The 25,542-nt window shown below is 47.2% G+C and overlaps 1 protein-coding gene and 4 non-coding genes across 5 annotated transcripts in view; all 5 read left to right on the top strand.

The window, feature by feature from the left end:
• Positions 1–4,609: 4,609 nt before the first annotated feature.
• TRNAN-GUU (transfer RNA asparagine (anticodon GUU)) lies at positions 4,610–4,683 on the top strand. Its single transcript has one exon. It is a non-coding gene; the product is annotated as a tRNA-Asn (tRNA).
• Positions 4,684–4,761: 78 nt separating this feature from the next.
• Positions 4,762–4,835, top strand: TRNAN-GUU (transfer RNA asparagine (anticodon GUU)). Its single transcript has one exon. It is a non-coding gene; the product is annotated as a tRNA-Asn (tRNA).
• A 4,207-nt stretch (positions 4,836–9,042) lies between these two features.
• On the top strand, positions 9,043–9,116 carry TRNAN-GUU (transfer RNA asparagine (anticodon GUU)). The gene has a single exon. It is a non-coding gene; the product is annotated as a tRNA-Asn (tRNA).
• A 78-nt stretch (positions 9,117–9,194) lies between these two features.
• On the top strand, positions 9,195–9,268 carry TRNAN-GUU (transfer RNA asparagine (anticodon GUU)). The gene has a single exon. It is a non-coding gene; the product is annotated as a tRNA-Asn (tRNA).
• Positions 9,269–22,846: 13,578 nt separating this feature from the next.
• The window catches only part of LOC126548047 (zinc finger CCHC domain-containing protein 24-like), a 226,764-nt gene continuing 224,068 nt past the window's right edge, over positions 22,847–25,542 (top strand). Inside the window, exons 1-2 of the mRNA XM_050196128.3 lie at positions 22,847–23,278; positions 24,191–24,460. Of these exons, the coding sequence (XP_050052085.1) occupies positions 23,165–23,278; positions 24,191–24,460 (384 nt within the window). The 5' untranslated portion in view covers positions 22,847–23,164. The remainder of the gene's footprint in view (positions 23,279–24,190; positions 24,461–25,542) is intronic.

The following is a 25,542-nucleotide window of genomic DNA, read 5'->3' as shown; positions in this document are numbered from 1 at the left end:
CAAGGCATCCACCCGACGTCCGAACAGAATGACAAACGCACACATGAAAGTTTGCTTGAAAGGAAGACACCATGCGGTCAGTGTGCTCTTGGCTCTCTATTTTCGACTCTTGTATAGCAATTATATCAATATCGTTATCCAGAAGAAGGCGATTAAGCTGGTATTGTCGCCTTCTTGCTCCCAGCCCTCTGACATTCAAGGTCGCAACTAGAAGGGGAGAAATAAGATTAAAAGCCATGTCTTGGAAGAAGAAACGCCTCTGTCCGCATGGTGCCTACCTTCATGGGTGACGTAGCCTTCCTCACGACTGCCAGAACCTCTTGACACCGGTCGACCAACACAACCCGCGCTGACACGGACCAGGACCTTGTGCTACTACGGAGGCAGTTTCCCCGCCTTCCGCGTGTCGGCCGGAAGGTTCGGCCGCGGTTTTAAAGTCGAGCGTCTCAATCCCCCTGTCTTGGGCGGAGGCTCCTCGCCGCCACCGCCAGGCTGCAGCTTCACGTCGACGCTTTCTTCATGCGGACGTTTCCCAGCCATGGTGCTCGCCGCTTCCAGGTTCGTCTCCATCGTATCAAAGTCGGGGGTCTCCACGTTGCTTTCTTCGGCGACCGCGGCTTTCGCCGCCTCATTCACCTTGTCAACGTCGTCCTGTTCAGGCTTATGCTGCGCCTGTACACTACCATCTGTTGCGCGGGAGGGCCCCGCCTTCTGCTTCACCAGAGTCGTGAACGATGGCTGAGTATCGCGCTCTGGTTGTCCTTCTGCACGGGCTGCTTCCTCCGCATCCGTCTCGTCCATCAGCATCTCGGCCGAGTCCTCGCTGGTTCCCGGGCCTGCAATGCTCTTGTAAGTGCGAGTACACTGGTCTTCTTCGTGCCCGTAGCGTCGGCAGATTCCACAACGCGGGACTCGACATTCCTTGCGGATGTGGCCCTTACCACGACACCGAAGGCACAGCGGGGGTTGACCTGGTACCACAACAAGCGCCAACTCACCGCCAACGCTCACCTGGTGCGGCAAGTCATCCAACTTCACGCCCGCTTTCAACTTGAGGGTGACGAGCCTGGTAGTTGAGCCCTTCTCTGTCATACCTTGCACACGCCAGCGCTCCCGGCCTGCTTCGGTAACTTTTCCATAGGGCGCAAAGGCGACACGCACGTCCTCATCAGGCACATTGTGTACAAGCCAGTGGAGCTTCAGTCGAACGTCCTGGTTCGCCGGGTCAATCACCAGGCAGCGCCGGTTTTTTACACGCAGCTCCCCGATGCTCGAGATCTTCTTCACCGCGTCCGCGTCCTTGAAAGTGATAGCCCAGACATGGCTCATGCGATACGCCCCCAGGGCGATAACATCCGGAAGAAGCGAATGCTGTGCCAATGCGTCACGGAAATCTTCAATCCGGTACGGTCGCGCCGTAATATCAGCGTGCAAAAAAACTGTATTTAAAACATAACGACCCTTTGGCAGACCTGGCAGAACAACTTGGTAGGTGCCCTCCTGTTCCATCGTCCTGTTTCCGCGGCCAGAAAAGGCCGCTGAAGCCGCTCCAACGGAGCCCGTCATCATGCGTCCGTCACGCTCGGTGGCCGGAAGCAGAATGCAATCCAAGACCACCGCTGCGAACTGATCTGAACAGATTAGAGCGGCTGCAGCGTTCCCAAGTTGAGTTCCAAATGAACACAGCGAACACTCGATGCAGTTTCTGTACATTCACTCGCGACATGAATAGCGCTTGTAGTATGTACCATATTTTTGCAACCAGAAAAATGTTGCACACAGTGGAGCGCGCGAACATTGAGAGATTGCGCCCTTGCCATACCAGCGCTTTTTCCTTCGCCGTCTGTGTTTCCTGTTCCCAGAACTGCTTTCTGTCTTTATAATGTTCAAGCGGCACGCCAAGATATTTCACAGGCATGGTCACCCACTGTATGTTTGCGAAACTGCGTGGTTTGCTTTGCCACGCGCCATGCCAAAACCCGATGCACTTATCCCAGTTTATTGCACTACCTGTTTTTTCACAATAAGTTTTCGCCAGAGTTACCACTTCGCTGACACTCTCATAGTCATCGCAAAACACTGCTAGATCATCTGCCAAGGAAAGCACTTTCACCTCACTTTGCTGTAATTTGAAACCTCTTATTCTCTCGTTCTCTTTAATGGCTAAGCAAAAAGGCTCCAGGTATATTGCGAAAAGCAATGACGAAATTGGGCACCCCTGTTTCAGAGATGAGCAGACATTGACACTTCTCGTGAGACTCTTGTTAATAATCAGCCGTGTGCTGCAGTCTGTGTACACCATTTTTAAGCCATCTATAATCACTGATCCTATGTTCGTGTATTCTAAAATCTCGAAGAGAATATCATGAGCCACACGGTCAAATACCTTCTCCAGGTCTAGCTGTAACATTGCAACTTTACCCTCGAAAGCATCGACGCATTCTAGAATGCTCCTGGCGACGTGTACATTGGTAGTTATTGTGCGCCCTTTAAACCCACACGTTTGGTGGGTTCCAACTAAAAGTTTTATTACGCTCTGTAACCTTTTCGCCAGTATTTTCATAAAAATTTTATAGTCAGTGTTCGCAAGGGTAATGGGGCGGTACGATGCAACAGACAAGCGCTTTACAGGATCGTCAGATTTTGGTATCAGGACCATCTGAGCTGTTCGGAATGACGCGGGTATTCGGTTGTTTTTGTAGGACTGCACTAAAAATTTCTTCATAATTAGTGCTATTTCTGCTTTAAATGTTTTGTAGAAAGCTGCGCTTAATCCATCCGGCCCAGGTGCCTTTCCTGAGCCCAGTTCTTCTATAGCAGCTTCAACTTCACGCGCAGTTATAGACGCTTCGAGGCCTTGTTTAACGTTTTCTTCCAATCGTGGCATAAAGTGTAGGAAGTGGCTTATGAAGCCACCCAGATCAGTTTTTATTTCGCCAAACAAGTCTCCATAGTGTTCAACAAAGGCGCGTTCAATGGTCCTACGGTCACTCGTTACTTCGTCATTGTAGCTTATCTGTTTTATATCACTGCGGCGAGCGTAAGCTTTCTCGTCACTTAGCGCACGTTTATTCGGTGTTTCCCCTTGCCACAATCTTTCTGCACGGGATCTTATCATGGCACCACGGTACTTCTCTGTGTCGATGATTTCTAACTGGCTTTTAACTTTCTTGATTTCCTTCATGACTTGGCCAGGTTCTGTGCTTTCTACATTAAGTAGAAAGTCGAGTTTACTCCTCAGGGCTTCTTCTTTCCGTTTTTCTTCTTGTTTCAGTTTAGTTGCCCTTTCTATAGCACTCATCTTCAATTCATTTTTAAAATCTTCCCACATGGTGACTACATATTTCTCTTCAGCTACAATCAATCGTCCAAGTTTTTCTTTAATGTCATTTACGAAACAGTCATCGTTGAGTAGCTTATCGTTAAATTTCCACAAATCCCACGAGAAGTTTGTTTTTCGTTCTTTTGTTCCTATTGTGAAGGTAACCGAACTGTGGTCACTAAACGAGACTTGCTTGCTCTCGTACGTTTTACATGGCGGCACCAGTTCCAGTGACACATAAGCTCTATCTAGCCGAGCATGGCTAAGTCCTTGAAAATGAGTAAAACGCGGAACACTGTGATCGTACAACACATAGCCGACGTCTTCCAGGTTGTACTCACTGACAAGATTGTTCAATAGCAGTGCACTACGATCATTCAGTCACACCTATTTGTACGCCAGATTGTATCGCGGTTTATGTTCTTGCGGAACCACAGTGATCCATTTTTGCGCACCATGACACAAGTGCGATTAGGTAATCTGTTACCTGACTTCCTTGTTTCGTGTTCAAATGTTGAATCCCCTCCAGTGAAAGGTTTCCTTCAGGAAGTAGTGTTATCTTTCCGTATGGTTAGTGTTCGATTCTCGCTAGAATATTTAAGTTCCGTCAAAAGAAAGAAATTGTACCATGATATGATAGACTCATTAATGCCAGTTCCCATGTATAGGTTAGCATACTATGGAGGTTCAGGCGATGATGTCCTCAAAAGGGTCAAAAGAATGCCTGTGAAACCATCGGTAAAATCATTCTTCTTCAAACTCCACACAAATACCTTGCCAGTAAAGACTTGGCTGGCCGACAAGGGAATATATGTGCCGTGGACCACCGATTGTATAATGTGTAAAAAACCAGAGACTGTCGATCACGTCTTCATTGATTGTTGGGATCCCTTTTTTCATTGGGACATCTTACAATGAACATTAAAGAAAGCATTACCAATAACCCCACGTGGTATCAGATACTTAGACACAGGCAATAACGATATTCCATATGACCTTATTATGCTGCTGAGCCTCCATAGTATATGGTCCACAAGAATGTCGGTATGTCATGCTGATGTGAATGCCCATTCTGTGCGAGAAAACTTTATTGAAAATGTCGTCTACATGCGTGAAGTGTACAAAGCCCAGAAAGAACCGCCCGATTGGTTGCCGCTGTTCGATGAGTTGGCTAAATTCAAGCGATTTTAATTTCAGAGAATCAGCATAAGCTAAGCTGATTCTCTTTTTAACAATGTATTCGCATGGCATTTCTGTAACGAGGAAATAAAGAAAAAAAAAAAAGCCGCCTCCGTGGCGCAATCGGTTAGCGCGTTCGGCTGTTAACCGAAAGGTTGGAGGTTCGATTTCTCCCGGTGGCGCAGCATTACTTCTTTTTATTTATTCATACTGATATATTTTCTGTAGTGCGTGCATTGGGCGTAAAGTGCAGCACGGCCGCCTCCGTGGCGCAATCGGTTAGCGCGTTCGGCTGTTAACCGAAAGGTTGGAGGTTCGATTCCTCCCGGTGGCGCAGCTTCGCTTCCTTTTATTTATTCATACTGATATGTTTTCTGTAGTGCGTGAATTGGGCGGAAGGTGCAGCACGGCCGCCTCCGTGGCGCAATCGATTCCACTTCCGGCCACCGCAGTGAACGGTCGCGGAATGTTTTGCTCCGAAGGGGCGGTTATAGCGGCCCAGCAGGACTGTGGTCTCAGGTTGAACGACACACCGAAGGACGACTACCAGGTTATTTTGCCGCAACTACCTACAGGATCGACAGTTAAAACGACCGTTTTTTTGCACGGAGACGTGAAGGCGAGGCCCTACCGAGTCGAGCATTTCCGTGAGGCACTTGCCTATCTGCAGCTGATGCCGGAAGTGGAGGCCCTCGGTAGGGTGGCTAGCCACCCTACCCTCGGTGCCTATCAGATGAACCACGTCTGGGCCATCACTTTCAAGGACGAAAAGGGCAAACAAAAGATTTTGTCTGCTCCAACCTTCAGCGTAAAGGACCGCCGATGCATGGTAATAGACCCTCGAAATCAAGACGTCAGGATGAAGCTGTATTGGCTTCTACATACGACTCCGGACGACGAAGTCAGAGGCGCGCTGGCGCCTTTTGGCAAGGTCAGCGAAATTTCGAGGGAAAAGTGGCGCGTTGCAGGCTGCAACGACAAAGGCTCCCACACGCGCCTGGTGTCCCTACGGCTGAAGGTAGGCGTTACCGTGGAAGACCTGCCTCATCAACTTCGCGTCGGGGAAGACCATGCGCTCGTGCACGTCCCAGGCAGACCCCCGCTCTGCCTCCGGTGCCATGGCACCGGTCACATACGGCGCGAGTGCCGAGTTCCGCGTTGCAAGCTCTGTCGTCGCTATGGCCACGACGAGAGTCAATGCGCGCGTAGCTACGCCAGTGTGACCGGAACTGGGCGAAGCGTCACCGTCGATGAGCACCTCATGGACCAAGTCGACGCGGAGGAGACCGTCAGTGGAGGCGAGAAGCCGACAACGTCGGGTGCCACGCCTTCTGTCCCATCCGAAAACAACGGACATATGAAAGCTGCGGCCAGTGACAATGGAAAGAACGACGTACCACAGAATACGCCAGAGGCTGGGAAAACCCATACCAACTGTGCTGCCGTTAGCGAAAAAATCGAGACGGAAGAGGGCGGAACCGCAATGGAGGGCATCAGCTCGGAAGAAGGAAAAACCAACCCTGGCGTCGCCGTCTCAAAGAGACCACGGGAAATTACCACCGAAGACGACAACCGCGAGAAGGTCAACGCCGGTGAACCGCCCCCAAAGGCAGGGTCCCACCGTAGGGCTCCCCTGAAGGTGAAGCCCAACGTGCCTCCAGACAGGAGGACTACACCGATAGGGCCTCCGCATTAGCGGAGGGCACTGTCCGAGGGATGACTTTACTGCTAGACTGGAGCGGGACGCGCAGCACGAAACGTCGCCATGCCTACTGACAAGGAAAACACCTCGGCTTCGCCATGCTTGACGAAGCACCCAGAATCAGTGCGAAATAACAGTGTAAGTGTGCGTCCTGTCAATTCGGCACAATCACCCAGCTTGGGAACAATTCAAGCGCGAAGTTAAACTAAGTGCAATAGACAGATCGTGCATACTACGACATAAAGAAAAACAAAAGGAAAAAGAACTACAGTGCACACTTGATTTCCTTTTGAATGCAGAGACTACAATACCGGGTTTGTTTAAAAGTGAAGTCGAAGATGTTAAAAGGCAGATGGAACAGGTGGAAGAAGAAAAATATAAAGGCGCTGTTATTAGAGCGCGTTCAGAGAGGCTTTGGTTAGGCGAAGGACCAACTAAGAGTGCGATTGGTGAAGAAAAAAGATATGCAACAAAAAACGAAATAAATGAAATTCGCTAGCAAAACGAAGTCTCGACAGATAAGAGCGTCATTGAAACAGCATTTGTAGAGCGATACCGTAGTTTGCTCGGCAACGAAGTGCAAGTAAATGATATATTTATAAACGACTATGTTAAGGAAATGCCAAGGCTTGACGAGGATATTAAACTAGAGCTTGCAAGACAAATTACTAGAGATGAAATCAAACCAGCAATTGAAGATCTGAGCAAAGGAAAGACGCCTGGGGCAGATGACCTCGGATCAGCGTTCTATAAAGTTTTTAAGAATGAAGTAGCAGAAATACTATACCATGTTATAGCAGAAGCCTACGATAGTAAACAAATGCCTCCATCGTTCAAACTAAGTCACGTAGTTCTAATTCCTAAAACCGATGAACCTTCCAAATTGCAGTCAGTAGAGTCTTATCGACCCATAAGTTTGACAAATGTAGATTATAAGATCTTTATGAAAGTAGTAGCAAGAAGACTCCAGTCAGTAATTACAGCTATAGTTGGCCCACATCAAACATGCGGTATTAAAGAACGAAGCATATTCACAAACATACATACCACCAGAAGCATACTAGAAGGTTGTGACGCTTTTTCCGGAAAGATATCAATGCTTCAACTAGATCTAGAGAAAGCTTTCGAAACAGTCGCACATGGCATACTGTTCGCAGTGCTAGAACAAGTTAACGTAGGCAGCGTAATAAGTGAAGGCGTGAAAATGGCATATAAAAACTGTACTACTAAGCTTATCATTAACAAAAAGCTTAGCGAAGGAATCCCAGTAAGGTCTAGTGTGCGCCAAGGATGCCCAGCCTCAAGCCTCCTATTCGCCATATATCTTGAACCGTTCTGTTTAAAAATTCTGAACAACAAAACGATATGCGGCTATCGCTTCTTAACGCACGAAATTAAAATCCTCTCATACGCAGACGACATCGCAATCTTTTGCCGAACTCAAAAAAGCATCGAAAGTGCCATTAAGGAAGCAAAAACATTTTGCAGCCTAACTGGAAGCGCCATTAGTTGGCAAAAATGCCTAGGATTCTGGCACGGTGAATGGGACGAGAGGCCGACACAATTCGAAGGTATAAGGTTTACTGATACGCCGGGCAAATACCTTGGCATTCCTATGGAACACAATCGCGGAAACAAAGACCAATGGGCGGGTGAAATTGACCGGGTTAAATCCCAAACAACAAAATGGGGCGGACGCGATTTGTCAATCTTTACATGTGCAACTGTGTGTAATATGTTCATCGTAACAAAAGTTTTCTATATGATGCAAGTGCTTTGCATGGCAAGGATGACTGTGCAAAAGTTACACAGACTGTTTGCGGTTTTTATCTGGGGGTCGAACTGGGAGCGTACTAGTCGTCTGAACTTATTTCAGTTGGTTAAAACGGAGGGCTAGGCTTATCGCATTTATTTCTTAAACAAGTTGTTACACGGTTCTTTTTCTTGAGGCAACAGAACGATGCTTTCCTGCAGAGTAGTTGTCAAGTGTTTTTGAGCCAGGCATTACCTGAATACATTGTGTCATCGTATTCCACTAATCATGTTCCATTGAAAGGGTTTATGAAAGAAGTCGTTGACGCTTTTCGTTTTTTGAAAAGCCACTTTTCGACTGAATATCTCTCGGCTGTAACAAAGAAGAAATTGTACAGAGACTTGCTTGATGTGATGTGTCCTGTGCCGATCTATCGTTCCTTATATGTACTAGGACGAGAACGTAATGTTTTGAGTCGCGTTAAAAAGAAGCCTGTTAGAGCGTCGACCAAGACGTTTTTCTTCTTTCTTCACACCGGCGCGCTCCCTGTAAAACCCTGGCTCAAAGAAAAAGGTATTTTTGTCCCTTGGAGTACTAACTGTACAATATGCAATAAGCCCGAAACCATCGAGCACGTATTTTTAGACTGTTCAGACTCTGTTTTTCTGTGGGACATATTACAAAGGACACTCAAAAAGCAACTTCCACTTACGCCTCACGGGATTCGATTTCTCCCGTTGGATCAGACAGGGGACGTGCCGTGTGATCATTTGATGTTGTTGACAATGCACAGTGTATGGAAGACGCGAATGGATGTAAGACACGAGAATGTTAAATCACAACCGTCAAAAGTGTACTTCAGAGACGCTATTATGTACGTCCGCGACGTCTGCAGGACACTTTCCGATCCTCCAGAATGGCTACCTGTGTTTGATCAGTTGCTTACCCAAGAGCCGTACTAACCTAACAACACGAGACAAAGTACGAGTCTCGTTTTTAATACAACCTAAGGGTATGTATGTCGAATTCCAGCAAGAATTCCTGTCCATTGTACGAGGAGAAATACGGCAATAAAAAAAAAAAAGAACCGCCGTGGCGCAATCGGTTAGCGCGTTCGGCTGTTAACCGAAAGGTGGGAGGTTCGATTCCTCCCGGTGGCGCAGCTTCACTTCTTTTTATTTATTCATACTGATATATTTTCTGTAGTGCGTGCATTGGGCGTCAAGTGCAGCACGGCCGCCTCCGTGGCGCAATCGGTTAGCGCGTTCGGCTGTTAACCGAAAGGTTGGAGGTTCAATTCCTCCCGGTGGCGCAGCTTCACTTCTTTTTATTTATACTGATATATTTTCTGTAGTGCGTGCATTGGACGTAAAGTGCAGCTCGGCCGCCTCCGTGGCGCAATAGGTTTTAGCGCACTGGCTATCGTCATGTCCGAACCGCCGACAGAGCTTGCACCGTGGAACTCGGCGAATGTGCCCTGTTCGCTGACACCGCAGGCAAAGCGGCGGTCTCCCCGGTACCACCACAAGGGCCGTAATGCCAGACACTCGTAGCTGGTGTGGCAGGTCGTCCAAAGTCACGCCACCCTTCAGCTGCAGATTAACCGTCCGTGTCGAGGAGCCCTTATCGCCGAGTCCTGGTACACGCCATTGCTCTCTGCAAACGTCCGTCACTTTGCCGTACTGTGCAAGAGCAGCGCGCACGTCTTCATCTTGTATGTGGTAAAGCAGCCAATAGAGCCTTAGGCGGACAGTATGTGTGCTCGGATTTATCACGAGGCAGCGGTGATTCTTCAGTCACATCAGTTTCGGCGAGCAACTTTTTCATTCCTTCCGCGCTCTTGAAGGTCACCGCCCACACGTGGTTCATCTGAAACGCCCCCAAGGCAACTACCTCGGGGAGCAGTTGGCGTCAACGCTGACATAGCATGAGAATGTGCCTACAGACGCTTTCCGTTTTTCCTTTTATTTTTTTTTTGTGGGGTGGGGTGGGGGGGGTTTGCGGGGGAACGGTGGGGTAGCGGGTGACTGCAACAAGACGCAAGTTTCGCGATGGAAATTCATAGATATGGCATCCAACAACGACAGTCCAGAGGATGGTTTTCGCTGCGCTATGCCGGTAAACGTGAGTGTGCAGCGAGTTATGGGCAGTGAATGTAGGCCATGACCGGTCTTTTTCCTTCTTCACAACATAATGAATTCCACCAATGTCGCGTTACGTGTTGGAAGTATAAATGTAAGAGGCCTTGGTTCTAAACGTAAACAGTACCAGCTAAGCAGGCTGTTCATGGAAACCGTTCTTAACATTATCGCAGTGCAAGAAACTAAAATAGAAAGTGAAGAAGGAACGGAACGTATGGTAGCGGCTTTGGCCACGGTATTATGTGTGTGTGTCACATTGTGTAGGGAGGTCTGGTGGGTGCGCCCTTTTTGTTCGCAGTTCTCTGGACGTAGTTATTGAAAGCATGGTTTGTGATGTTAATGGACGACAAATAGTGTGCGACTTTGTTATTGGAGCAGTGAAGTGGCGAGCGATATGTGTATACGCACCTAACAAGGAATGTGAACGCAAGGTTTTCTTTCAATGCCTTAAAAGCCAATTGAATTGTCAAACCAACATTTTATTGATGGGGGATTTCAACTGTGTGTGTTACGCTGAGGACAGAGGGCTAAGCCCGCCGGTTCACGACGCAAGCGCGCAATTTTTAGCCGAAATTGTTGGCGAAGTGAATCTGGTAGATGTGGGCCACGTCATGGGAAATGGTACGAATACAAGGCTCACGCATTTTCAAGGAGTCAGCCACGCACGATTAGACCGAGTGTATATGTCTGCTGATTTGATTCCAATGTGCAGCAACTATGAGGTAAAATCTGTGTCATATAGTGACCACTGTTTAGTTATGTTTGCGTTGGGCCCTAGAAAACCAAAATTTGATTGGGCGTTGTGGAAATTAAACTCTAAACTGCTAGATGATGAGGTTTTTGTTCAGAAACTTAAAGATCATATTCAGAACCTATTAGAAAAGGACCATCAAAGTATTGCAGAAGCATGAGAATGTTCCAAGCAGGAAACGAAGTTTATGGCAATGGAAAGATCATGCCCTTTACGACGGGAGGAACAAAGAAAAGAAAGAGTTGCAGTGTCAACTTAACTTCTACTTAGCAATGGAAGGTGCTTGCCCAGGTAGCTTTGCGAAGGGAATAAAAGAAGTAAAAGCTCAGTTAGAAAGCGGCGATCAAGAGAAATATCGAGGTGCGGTTATACGTGCGCCCGCAGAAAGATCATGGTGCGGTGAAGTACCGACCAAAAGAGCTCTGTCGGACGAAAAGGGCTACGCTTCACGAAAGGAGATAAGGGCCATCACATATGGAAACGCAATTGTACATGAAAACCAGCACATTCAGCGGGCTTTTTATGAATATTACAGCGAGTTGTTAGGCAGTAAACGCGAGCACTCGGAAGGTTTCGATAGTGAATTTTTAAGGCTTCTTCCAAAGTTGGATGAGGACGCAAGGCGGAACCTTGAGCAGCCAATTACTATCGCAGAAATAGAACAAGCAATAAATGAGTTAGCTGTAGGTAAAGCGCCAGGGCCTGACGGATTAGGCGCCGCTTTTTATAAGGCTTTTAAAAAGGAAATGGCAATAATTTTGCATCAGTTAATTAATGAGGCATATGAGAAACAAGTTCTACCACCTTCGTTTCGTGAGAGCCATGTGGTATTAATACCAAAGAGTCAAGACCCCCAGACTCTACTCTCGGTGCGGGCATATCGTACCATTAGCCTTACAAATACAGACTACAAGATATACACGAAAGTTCTCGGGAGGCGACTACAGTCGGTCATACAGAAGTTAGTTGGACCACACCAAACGTGGGGAATGAAAGGACGGTCCATTATGACAAACATTCATGTGGTACGGACGGTCCTTGAGTGTTGTGATGCCTTTTCAGAGAAGGTGGTAATATTACAGTTGGACCTTGAAAAGGCATTCGATAGGGTGGCGCATAAAATCCTTTTTCTTATACTTGAACATGTGAACGTTGGACGTACGTTACTAGAAGGTGTTAAAATGTGTTATGATCAAATAGTTTCTAAGATTATAATTAATGATACATTATCAGAAAATATACAACTCCAATCTTCTTTGAGACAAGGTTGCTGTTTGTCACCTTTGCTTTTTGCATTATATTTAGAGCCATTTCGTTTAAAGGTACTTTTGTGTAGTGAAATCGAAGGTTATCGGGTAGGCACGAGTGAAATAAAGATACTAGCATACGCAGATGACGTAGCAGTGTTATGCCGGGATAAAGAAAGCGTTAATAAAGCGGTTGATGTGGCAAAAAGCTTTTGTAAAATGTCAGGAAGTGTCATTAATTGGGGAAAATCGGTAGGCATATTGCATGGCGCTTGGGAACATTTTCCCACTGAAATGGAAAGTGTACAGTGGACGACTACCCCTATGAGGTACCTCGGTGTACCGCTACAGCATTTTCGGGACACGAAAGATTACTGGAAAGAGCAATGCACAGAAGTGAAGGAAAAAACAAAACAATTTGGTGGGAGGGACCTTTCCATGTTCGCGAGAGCAACCGTATGCAACCTCTTTCTCGTCGCCAAGATTTGGTTCGTGCTACAGGCCATATGCGCATCAAGAACGAGCATACAAAAACTGCACCGGGAATTTGCCGTATTTATCTGGGGATCTGTGTGGGAACGTACCAGCCGCACCAATTGGTTCACATCGGTTAAACGAGGCGGCCTGGGCCTAGCTCACTTGTTCTTGAAGCAAGTGGTTTCACGTTTTATGTTCTTGCGTGATGTTACGACTTTGCACCGCTGCCACCACTGTTACGACTTTGCACCGGTGCCACCACTATTACGACTTTGGGGTGGTCCCGTAGCGCTCGTCACCCGTTTCGTGAGAGAGCGTTGGTAGCGAAGACTCCGAGTCAGGCGTCGGTGAGAATAACAAAAGGGACTTTATACACTATATACAGGTCATTATACAGGACATGATCGGATCGGCACTGGGGCCGAGAGCTCACAGCAAACGCGACTGTTCCCGCACGGCGACGTCCGGCGAAAACGCATGACACATCTCACTCCAGTCGAGAGCGGCACTGGCTCCCGGTGGGTCGGCGGATCCGGTTTTCCAGGCGGCGTGTCGCGGCTTATAAGCCCTGAGAAACCATTGTCACTCAAACGGCCCAATACAAAGCCAGCACTCGACGGTCGTCCGAGAGGTCCAACCAGCGACCGCGCTGGCCACCCCGTTCAAAGTTGGCGGGCGCGGTGACCTCCCGGCAAAGGGAGGTACGGCGCCGGGCTGTCTGGCACTTGGTGGCACGTTTGGACATGTTGCTCGCCGACACTTCTCCGCAGGATACCGCTGCCTGACGGCTCAGCATCTTGACTTGTCAAGGGAGAATTAGGGCGCTGTGCCTTTCGGCGCAGCCCCGGGTTTGTCCAAAGGGCGCTCGCAGGATAAATTCTGCATCTTGTAGATTCGGAATCCGGGCTGGTGGTAATGGCACAACAGCATCCCCGCCCTCAGATAAGGCGCCGGGAAGACGAGCTGCCTCCACGTGGCTCGGATGCCAGGCGCACACGTTCGTCAGGCTCGTCCAAGTTCACGTCCAGTGTCTGGACGCCAGGTAACTTCACGTGCCCAGGTCCCACTCGCCAGGACAGGAGCTCTGCTCACCGCGTTGTCGCCAAGGCACCTCAACCAGCTCCGCTCGGGTCGTTCCTAAGCCCTTGCTTCTCGCCACTGGTCCCGGTTGGTCGTTCTGCAGCTTGCAAAACCGACCGGCAAAAGGCAACACCCAACACGGACAAGTGCCCTCTGTCTCCCGTCAAACACCAGACAAGGCCATGATCCAAATCAACCTAACTAAATTGCTATCCCCCTTTTTGCTCCCGCTGCAACAAGAGGCAGGTGTACGATCTAGTACACAAGGCTCAAACAACCATTTTTCAAATGAACAACACACCAAAATATCAGGAACAATTAATAATCAGCAATAATAATGACAAATAGAATGGTCCCCTTGAAATCACTTGGACCGAAAACACACTGCTGAGGAAGCAAGTGAGGTCATTCATTTTTCCCGGTGATATTTTCGCGGAATCAGAAGCTGCTTATATTTGCGACCCTGCTTATCCGTGTAGCGGTGGTGCAATAAGCCAGATTCCTCGTAAAATGAAACCCTCTTTTTTTCACTCCCCGTTTGACGCTCTTCCTCAGATCGGCTATTGAACAGTCTTCCTGTTGCTCGCGAATCAGAGTTTCCCTTTCAACTGCAGCCTGCTCCTCCCTGCTGGCGGAAACCGGAGCGAGTGTGGAGCCCGCGTCGCCTAACTGCGGCGTCGCGTCCATATCGCGGCTAGCACTGCACGCGTCACTCCCACTCACTTCCAGAACACGCTCGCCCAGGCCAGCCTCCGAGCTCTGCCTCTCCTGTGCCTGCTCGCCACTCAAGTTACCTTGATCGGTCCGTGTGCCGCACCGCTGTTCGCTCACCGACGCAAAGTCAAGTTCCCTCGACAGCGGGCGCGCTTTGGATCGCGTGAGGGCCATGTACGCCACGTCGGCAAAGAATGATTTGCCCTGATCCTTCAGCAGCTGCTCCGAGCTATTTGAGAAGAGGTAGGAAAAGTGCTCCGGGAGGGTGGCAGACACAGCGGCTTCTGTGTTAAGTTTCCCAAACTCTCCTTCAATGATAACCGTAGCGATCGGTAAACAGACACTCTCCTCCTCGGCCACTTGCGTATCCTAGCGCACTCTCCCGTAAAATCACTCGAGGAGATGAAAGACGGGTGGACAACGTCCATAGTTGCTGCAGAGTCCCGAAGTGCACGGCACTTCTTAGCGTTTACCTTAATTTCCTGCACATAGGGCTCCAATAGTCGTATGTTTTTGTGAGTTTCCTGTATTGCTGCAAAAGCAATTTTCTCTGGGCAGCTCGCAGCGATGTGCCCTTGCTTTTTACAATTGTAGCAGGTTAACGGTTTCCGTTTTTCAAAAGAACGCGTCGTATCGTTTCGCTGTGTGGGACCATCGCTATCATTCTGAGATGCATTCTGTCCTTCCCTTACAGTTTCTTTGGTAAGGGACTCGTCTTCCCGAAACTCGCGACGCGTGACGCGTGACAATGAACTGATAGGAAAAACGTTTGTTGAGGGTTATCAAAGACTGCTAAGCGCTAAAATAAAAGATAAAGTAGCTTTTCGAAACGATTTTCTCTCGCTCATGCCATGGCTAGACGATGAGTTGAGAAAAACGCTTGAACAGCCAATTAGTGTGCATGAAGTAGAACAGGCCACTGACGAGATAAGCACTGGTATGTCACTGGGGGCTGATCGACTAGGGGCTACCATTTACAGATGTTTGAAGAAAGAACAAGCACAAGCCTTACATACCGTGATAGACGAATGCTTTGATCGAAAAAGGGCACCTTAATCATTTAGAAAATGCCATGTTGTACTCATACCAAAATTGGACCATCCTAGGAAAGTGTTGGGGGTTGAGGCCTATATCTACGAATAAGTCTCACGAATGTGGACTCTAAAATATTTACAAAGGTACTAGCTAAGAGATTGTTGAACGTTATCACACACCTCGTACTACCTCACCAGACATGTGGCATAAAAGGAAGAAAAAATTATACAGATATAGGGTCATATAACGTAAAAATATTCCAATATTTTTTATCCTAATCTTCTGACGTCAAATTTGCGTAACCGCCGACGCAAGTATCGGGCGGTCACCCGCAGGGTTGTCTGAACAGACCAATCAAACGCTCTCCTCGTTCATAGGAGGTCACTTTTGTTTGCTTGAAAAACGAATAAAATTGCCTGCACTGAGTGGCTTGTCTTATCTAATTGGCTCACAAGAGACGAGGAGCCCGCTAAAGTGGAGAGGGATTCGATGGGGCCGAGCCAGTGCACTGAAAATCGATAACCGGATGTAGAGGGTGGTGCCGGCGTCTGCGATTGGTCCGCTTTCCCTTACTTGGCTTGAGGTACCTCATCGACAATCGCAGCGGCATGCAATGGAAGCTTAAAAATGACGCTAAAACGGATTCTCAGCAAAGAAAGATTGGCAGAATGAGGTCATAAACGTGCCTAAAGTTCTTGAAAACGTTACACGGCCACACAAAAACATTTATTACACGCAAATAAACCCATGCTCTGTGGCAGGGGCGAGTAGCCAGTGCCGGAGCAATCGGCGACAGCCATCTTTTATTCCTTTCGGAACGGGGCAGCCTGCGGCTATTCAGAAAAAAAGTCAGTTTTGTAGGCATATTAGTGCATCTTTAACGCGTACGCGTCACTTTGACGCGGTAACTTTTTGCGGTTTTGTGACGTCGCGTGAGAGGCAGGTGAAGTGGGTGCAGCCTGAAAACTTTTGACCAATAGCCGAGCGCTAATGGCGAAAAGGCGTCGAAACAGAAAGAGCTATTTTTGTTTTGTTCGGTCAAATCATGCATAATCAGTGTGTACACGTCATATCAGATGGGGAGCTATCGCGGTTTTCGTGACGTCCGTGACAGACAGGTGAAGCGGGGGTGGTTCAAAAAAGTTTTTGACCAATCGCCGAGGGCTGGTTGCAGAATTGGAATAGAAAAGTTTGGAATAGTTTTACGTTATATCGCCCATACATACCGCTAGTACTATCTCAGAATGCTAGGACATGACTCGCGACAAGATATCTATGTTTCAATTGGATCTTCAGAAGTTAATCATGACGTACTACGCTCAACATTACAACATTGTAATGTAGATAGCGTTGCCACTAAGGTATCAAGATGCTGTACGAAGAGTGCGCCGTAAACCTCATAATTAATAACAGTTTAAGCGAAAGCATTTCAGTAATTAAGGTATAAAACAAGGATGTGCGTGCTCGACTCTTCTTTATGCACTGCACATTGAACATTTTGCATTATACATTGAACGCTTATATGTTTAGAAATTCTTGGAAATAAAAGCCTGCATTATTATTCTTTTTACACTAGTGAAGATACTGGTATACGCAGCGGACATAGCCATATTCTGCAGAGACAAGGACAGTATTAAAAAACTGTTAAGGAAGCTACAGCATTCTGCAATGCTACCGAAAGTGCCATTAGCTGGGATAAACCTCTGGGCATTTGGCATGGAAATTGGGGGGAAGCGCCGGAGGCGTATGCAAACATGCGATCGACAAGTATTCCTCCTAGATATTTGGGGGTGCCTCTTCATCATTATCGAAATAGTTCAGAATACTAGGCAGGAGAGACAGAAAGGCTGAAGAATCAGTCTGAAAAATGGGGAGGGCGCAACTTTTCGGTTTTCACGCACTACAGTTTGCAATGTATTTTTGGTTGCATAAGTGTTTTGCTTCCTTCAAGTGTTCAGCATGAGCAGAATTCGTGTCCAGAAATTACACAGTGTTTGCTACCTTTACAGGGTGATCACTTTTAAGTATTACGTAAATAAAAAAAATAGCCCGTTGCAGATAGCACAATTGTAGACCTTGAGCTGGGTTATTCAGAGAGGCGGACATTACTTACACGAGAATTCGAAGCACCTATTCAACTAATTAACGAAAATTCACAAATCAACTTCTGAATTAATTACTTTGCGGCACATATTGAAACTTACGAATTGTAGCTGGTGAGTATGCAAGGCGTATTCACTTGGAATCAATTTCCAGAATGACACCAGTTAGGTGATATTCGGCATCAGACTCGCCGTAAAAATGCACTGTTCAATTTACTTTTTTCTTTATCAAAATGCTCTTTTATGCATTGAAGAACCAAAGTAACTAGGACACCCATGTATTTCGCCCCACACTTTGGGAAAGAATATCGCGAAACTGGTGTAATTATGGAGATTCAGTTCAAGTGGATACATCCTGCAGGCTCAACGGCTACAATTCGTAAATTGCAATATGGCCCGTAATGTAATAAATTTAGACGTTGATTAGTGAATTTTCGTTAATTCGTTGAATATGTGTTTTGATTCCTCCTGCTACTAATGTCCGCCTCTTCGACTAATCCATCTCATCGACAAGAATTGTGCTATTTGCCACAGGAGCTTAAAAAAAAAAATCCGTAAGACTTACAAAATGATCACCGTGTATATCGAAGGTTACCTGGGAACGCACCAGTTAGTCAAATTTGTTCTTTTCGCTGCGAAACGGAGGACTTGGTCTATGTCATTTATTTTTGAAGCAAATTGTTTCAACCTTTTCCATTCATCGAGACCTAAGCGATATTTTCTTCCGCGCTGTTATACACGCGAGATCGTGCAATCATATCCCGGAATATATTGCATCGTCAAGTGAAGAGGCTTGTGCAACACTGTGTAGCTTTTGGCGCGAAATAATCTCCGCATATCAAGTATTGAAGCCTCGCCTTTCCCTTAGAATACCTGTGCACAGTTTCGCGTAAACGATTATACAAAGATCTAGTTGATTGATCTTTTTTTTTGGCATTACGATTATACCGCTCGATCTATCAACTAGGTTGATAGATCGAGCGGAAAGTGTAAGTAAGAGCGTCATCAAAAAATTTCTTTTTCCAACTGCACACAGGCACGCTCGCTGTAAAACCGTGGCTTCAATGTAAAGGTATATTTGTCCTACGGGGATTACACTGCTTGATATGTCAGAAGACGGTAACGCCAGAACACATCTTTCTAGGCTGTCACGACGCTGTTTTCATGAGGGACATTCTTCAGCGGACAATTGCGAAAAGAGCTATCACCCTTTGGTATCCGTTTCGTGCCATGTGTAGATACCGATGGTGTGCCATGGGACATGCGAATGCTGTCGTGCTTGCGCAGTGTATGGAAAGCGAGAATGCCGTTCATGAATGCGGATATCAACGCACGATCGGCAATACAAAATTTCATTGAAAACTGTGTGTACACATGAGATGTTTTCAAAGTCAATTGTAACCCACCGGATTGGTTGCCTGCGCTTGATAAATTGGCTGCTCAGAAGCCATTTTAACTTTGCGCTACCACCACGAGAAGTATCAGGTGTCTTTTATTGTTATTGTGAAATTGTCTGTATGAGTTGGGTGTGTATAGAAGTACCAAGCCGGTAATAAAGAAAACAGGAAGGACTCTGCGGCGAAATCGGCTGGCAGGTACGGCTGTTAGCCGAAAAGTTCAAGGTTCGAGCCCTCCCGCGGGCAAAGATTCTCCTTGTTTTTGCTTTATTTATACTGGTAGACTTTCCGTAGTGTGTACATGGTAGGTGAGACCACAGAACAGCTGCCTTCGTGGCGAAATCGGCTAGCGCGTTTGGCTATTAACCGAAATGTTTCGCGAGTTATTTGCCACGCGTGTGTGATGAAATTCACAGAGGCGAATTTATCACTTCACTTTTAACTCGTAACTCAGAAAGAAAAAAGCACGCTCATAGCCATTTATAAGCTAATCCTTTTGATAAGCTCCTCACCAAAGCGTTTTGTGCCTGTTTCCCCTCCTGGTAGACTTGGAAAGGACGTGTTCCGTTTCCCACAGATGTGAGAAGAGGACAGAGCAACTCAGCACCTGTAAGCGATCGTACAGCAGTGTGCACGTGGACGCCACTTCAAGAACTTGCTTACAACTCAGAATTCGCAACATTAACAGCTTTCACGACTTATTTATATTCCAATTATTCACGATACAACGGCTAAATGAACTCCTTGAAATAAATACGAACATCGACACTGCATATACTGGGGTGGCACTGGTAGGACATGAATGCGACTGTTCCCGACACTTTTCATCATTTGCGGTTCGCTACAGGTACGAGTCACTGGACTTCCGGTGACTACTCCCAAATTCAGGTACCTGCTGCAACGAATTCCCCATGCACTGGACAACAGGTTCCCAAAAGGCGGAGAAACGACACGTTGTTCCAAGTTTCTTTGCCGGATCGACGCAATTCGCAATATGGCGGGTGGCTCTCCGGCAGCTCGCCACTCGGCCTCCCGTGATGCAACGGTTTCGGCGACCCTCTCACGGCTGCGGCGCAAGCATGACTCTGCCGCGAAAAGAAGAAAACAAAACAAAACAAAGAAGCTTTCTCGCCAAAATAATGGTCTTATTAGGGTTTCTAGACGACGAGGATACAAATAGTCCATTTGAGAACGTTATCTAAGCAATTTCAAGGATAAGATATAATCCGACTTGTGTGGGAAGGGCTTAAGAGGTCGAAAAAGACCAGAAATTCGTTTTTATCCGATGTATCTCTGAAACAGGCGTTTTAAGACGTGGTGCGCTACCTGCAGGACGGGCGTTTCACCTTGTTTAGTACCACAATGCGTATAGGAAGGACGCTCTATGGGGAAATTATGCACGAGTCACCAACGCATGCGCGCCACATGCGAAGGATGCGTATACCTCAGAATCGGCGCTAGTCTGAGCATTCCTACAAAATGGCTATGCCTTCAGGAGTGGCTTGTTTCAGTCTGACAATTACCGCTCAACGTGACAGACTGCGAGAATACGTGAACACACAGCACACAAAGAGACATAAAGACGGAGAGTGATGTTTCCCGTCCTTTGTACGCGGTGTATTTATGTGCGCAGTGAATCATGTTAACGCAAGTGTACCAAACGGCTTGCGTTTGTCCTAGCAGCAATTGCAAGATGAGCACTAAATTTACAAATTAACGGGCTAATGTTGAACTTCAGTTAGCTAAAGAACCTTGTGATGATTATCATCAGTTCCTGAAGCACTTATCCATGAATATATTGCCTAATATAGGTATGCTTCTTTGTTTTCTCTGTCTGCTTTTGCGAATGCGGACCTTTTTTGTTTATTTGGTATCGCGTAAGGTCTTCACTGAAGCATATATTATACCTGATAGAAAGATGCCAGTTTCGTTGACGCACTGATGGTTTTACTTTAACGATATGACTTTGAAGTAGAGGTTCTAGACTTTACGTGGCGGTGGCTATTCTTCGCAGGGGGAATAAAGGAACAGACAAAAACAAAGCACTAAAAACACTGAAGACAGTGTATGAGCACGAGCGTATATGCAAAATTTAGCACACGAGTAAAAAAAAAAAACAAGCATAGGAGAGAACGAACGAATTAAAAACTGATGTTGCCTTGAAGGGTCTGAAGGCGAGCGCGTTGGTATGCATCCATGGCAGCAAAACAGCGCTAAAAACACCGACAGAAGGAAGAACACAGGACGAGTGCTGACTTGAAAAGGGAGGGAGAATGAGGGAAGGAAAAAAAAAAAGAAGGGTGGGGAGCGAACATACTAGTCGTGCATGGGTCTGAAGGTAAAAACTAACATAAACATAATGATTAGTCAAGTAGATATCTGCATTCCTTGTCAGTGAGGACGAGCAAAGGGGAGCTGACGCAGAACGGGCCTTTGCGCATCATCGTGAAGGTTTCAAAAGCGCTCGTCCTTTGTTCTTACTTCTGTGCGTTTTTATAGCGGTTTTTCTGCCATTGATGTTGCCTTGGCATGCTACTCAGATACGATAGACCGGCATACACGATAGACAGGTATTTGAAGTTTTGTTTGCACGAGTTTTAGGTTCGCTGTGTCTTACAACTTCGTTGCTGTTCTTTTCGTATTTGTTGCGGACTTGCATCGCCTTTCTTTTTATTGATTATTCACTATTATGACTGAATTGACTGATTAGTGTGAGCACTCGGGGGTCAGTGACAACTTAGGACAAGTGTACAGAAGTGAAGGCATGAAGTGTGATAAGGTCATTGCTTACGTGATCTTTAGCGACTCGGTTAAATGAAGTTCTGAGGTATAGGGGTCTCTTAGATCTGAGGGGCGACAATTTTTTTTTTATTAAGATGAAAACCGAAGAGTCATTGTAGCCATATGCTGGTGACGGCTACTCCTTGTAACTTGGTTGGACAAATAATCGTCACTTCCAATGTCGGCGAATTCGTCACCGTCATATAGGTGATACTCTACCATGGGTCGCTATTTGGTAGTGATGCCTTTTACGATGCTATTTCTTTTGCGCTTCATCAGTGATGAGAGCGATGTTCTGCCCGTGTTATCGTGAGATCAGCCAGTCGTGAACGGTGGATGATAAGAGTGGCTTAGAATCGAGCGGAAGGCATCGCTGCAAAATCGTGGTGCAGTTTACTTTGTTACACGTATCTTACCTGATGATCAGTAAAGGGTGGACGTGGAGAGGCTTTGAGATATACCTTGGCCTTAAACCTCGCTGGCGACGGCTCCCAGCATTTCATATGTACGTTCTAAGCATAAGTATATATTGCACCTGGAAGGAACAACATCATTGCGCGGATGCAGTTTTTCATACGCCATCACTTCTTTTCAAAGATTGGCTCTACTCTAGGAAGACACATTTTATTAGATATGAAAGATCGTTAGCAGATAACAGCGTGGCAAATGAGGAATTTAGGATAAGAAACTAGGATAATTTAGGATAACTTAGGATAATTTACGATAAGAAACTAGGAATTTACGATAAGAGCGGCGACAGCTGGAAACGTGTCTAGGTCGGGAGCTATACACAGTCATTTGTTTCTATAGGACATGTTTGAGTGACGACGCCCGTCTGGAGCTCAGTTGATTCACATCAAGCAAGCGCATGCTTTCCTTTCCATCTTTCAGCCACCTGATAACCCTCACCGAGTGTAGAGTAAGAAGCCGGATGCTTCTCTTCCAGTTAACCTCCTCTGCTCGTTGATCGGATCCGCTGGCGACTACTCTGGTGGCTCCGTCATGAGCGTGTCGATGAGTGCCCCCGCGGTCGCACGCGAGAGCTGTGGGAACGATCGGCGCACCGTGTTTACGGCGTGAAACTCCACGCCGCCGGTGATATCCCACTTGTTCGCGCGCCGCGACGGCGTCGCCCGCGGGCTCCGAGCGAGCCTCCCGCGGGAGGGAGCGCCCGACCACGAGAGGAGCATTCCTCCGGTGCTGGCGTCTTTTTATAGGAACTCGGTCGGTCGCAGCCGCAGGCACGCGGCCACGGGCTCACGAAGAAACACACTCGGGTTGTGCGCGTGTGGGTTTTCGAAGGGGGGGACTACACCCTCGGACACTGGTCGGGGCTCGCCTCCAGGACAGCGGGGAGCCAGCTGAGCGTTCCGCACGCGGCCATGCACGCGGCTCTTCGACGCAGCTAGCGCGCACTTCTCCTCCGTCGCGGCTGTCTGTCATCCTCCCCCTGCGTGCTTGAGCGCTCGTCGTGCCCTTGGCGATGACGGCGGTGGAGAGCGCGGCGGCTGTCTACCAACAGCCGTCGCCGCCGGGCCAGCTCTTGAACTTGGTCTACCTGACGCTCGCGGACCAGACGCTGCACGCCGTCGACCAGGTAAATTGCGGCCACCGCGCGGCCTCCGTGCTGCGCGACAAGTCGTCACCGGCAGCGGTTGACGCGACGCGACAGGTTGCAAACACGGCGCTTGATAAACACGGGGGCGCGACGCTGGTTAGGGGGTCGGGCACAGTCGCTGCACTGGTGAACTGCTTCGGTTTTAACCGTTCTTCTGGGCAGGTTGTCGCGTATTCCTACGAGGGCAACGAAGCAGCGTGCGTAGGAAATCACGGGTGCCCGACAGTGCAGCCAGCGGCGGGGGCCGTTTGTGTTCTTCACTGGGAGGCTTATCACATAGTTTCGTTCGGCGAGTTCTGCCGCCTCGTGCTGGTATTAAGCGCTGTTGAGCGGTAGGGGAAGTTTATTTATTTGTTTATCTCAAGGAATGTCTCAGTTATCCCTATAACTAAACAACATCGAAAACATTTCGGCTCCAGCGCTGGCATGCCCGCGTTGTTTGGGCCTTTGGCCTTCGCGCCTAACTTCTTGATTTATTTACTTCTTACAACTAAATATGGTCCTGAATGGCATGGCTAAAAGTAGGAAATCTTTTATCACTGCCATCTAAGACTATCCTTGTGCGCGAAACACTGATAGTTAAGAAATACAATTGAAACAAACAGCGCCGCTAGAACTTTTTGTGCTCGAATGGGCATCCTCTCTGGAGGCCGATAGCGACCCCCGCGTGCGCAGAGACATACGTTCAGCTCAAGGTTGGCACGGTGAACTTGTTATCGACTTTTCTCGGCATCACGCGCTGCCTTGTGCGGTATTCTTTTCTTTAGGCAACACTATGTCGATTGTTTTACTTAGAGCTCTCAGACAACTTGTAGCTGTCACCCAACGTATGTCACCCGCTTAGCTGCCCTTAAATCGGTGGCAGATCATTGATGTGTCGTTTCCGCGCAGGTCAAATACAGCATGCCGCCAATGGTAGCCCCTTCTGCTTACTCTGGTGAAAGCTACTGTGGCGCGTACACCACGGCTGGATACCCAAACGGATACTCCGATGGATACTGCACGGAATATTCCCCCGGAGGTCCGTTCACTGAGCTGGCGGATCAATTCTCAGAGCTCAGTCTGGGAGGAGGGGACCCCAGGGCGGCCAGGAAGCCTCCGCCAAACTATCTTTGCCACTTGTGTTTTTGCAAGGGGCACTACATCAAGGACTGTCCGCAGGTGAGCATTGGGTTTTCTTCGTTGCCACGATCCGAGAGCTGCCACTGTATTTGTGAGATTGCTTGGTATTTAAAGGGATGCTAGCACATTTCTCTGAAATGCTGTTACACGGGGATATATATATATATATATATATATATATATATATATATATATGCATAGAGAGAGAGAGAGAGAGAAAGAGAGAGAGAGAGAGCTGAGCCAGGTGGGCTGCCCTGATATTTTGTTCAATGTTTAAAAAAAAAAGCTCCATCCTTCTGCGAGAACGCATCGCATCATATCTCTATTTTTCTAAAGACCCTTGTCTGTGTACTTCCAAACGAGTGGGTTTCACACTAACACGTTAATAGTACTGTCACAAGTCCTTAGTCAAGATAGTGATCACTTACATTTTGTTAAAGAGTTAATGGAGAGGTGCTTCCAAACAATTGGGTGTGAAATGCCAATTCATTCTGATGCTGCACGTCGAAGAACGAGGAGGAATATGAGACTGTATACGGGGACCTGACACTTCGAAATCCGTGCGATGAGATATCAAACATTTTATCCATTATACAAACACTCAGGGTCAAATCAACACTACATAGGAGGCTGGATTATAAGAACATATAAGTACGAAATAAAAGTTCTTGATTATACAATTTTAGCTAAATAGCTCATAATTTGAACGATTACAGTTGGCCGGAGAAGGTGGTGCCACTCTTTTGTTGCTAGTCCACTTGTCGAAACGTTGGCTCCTGCATTCGCCTTGTTCAGGTTTTGCTCATCGTCTTTTGTTGCTTGTGGCACAAAGAACTGCAAAAAGTAATGGTTTATCATAGTGGAATGCCAACTTTGTGAGATTGATCTAGTGGTTATAAAATGAAATTGTACTCAGGGCCAGTATTAACAAACAACTCCTAAGTTAGAACTGTTTCTGTTAGCTATGTTTTGCACTGAGGGGAAATGGGGCTGAGATCAAATTGAAAGGTTGCTACATGGCTATGGCGAGTTATTCCGCGGAAAAATAGGCAGTCGTGGGCACATAAATGAACACGTGAAAAAACGCCTGCAGATGAGCAGTTAACATCGATACGGAAAAA

The sequence above is a fragment of the Dermacentor andersoni genome, chromosome 1 (assembly GCF_023375885.2).
Source record: "Dermacentor andersoni chromosome 1, qqDerAnde1_hic_scaffold, whole genome shotgun sequence".
In the NCBI taxonomy this organism is placed as follows: Eukaryota; Metazoa; Arthropoda; class Arachnida; order Ixodida; family Ixodidae; genus Dermacentor; species Dermacentor andersoni.
This window is presented reverse-complemented; position numbering and strand designations above follow the sequence as displayed.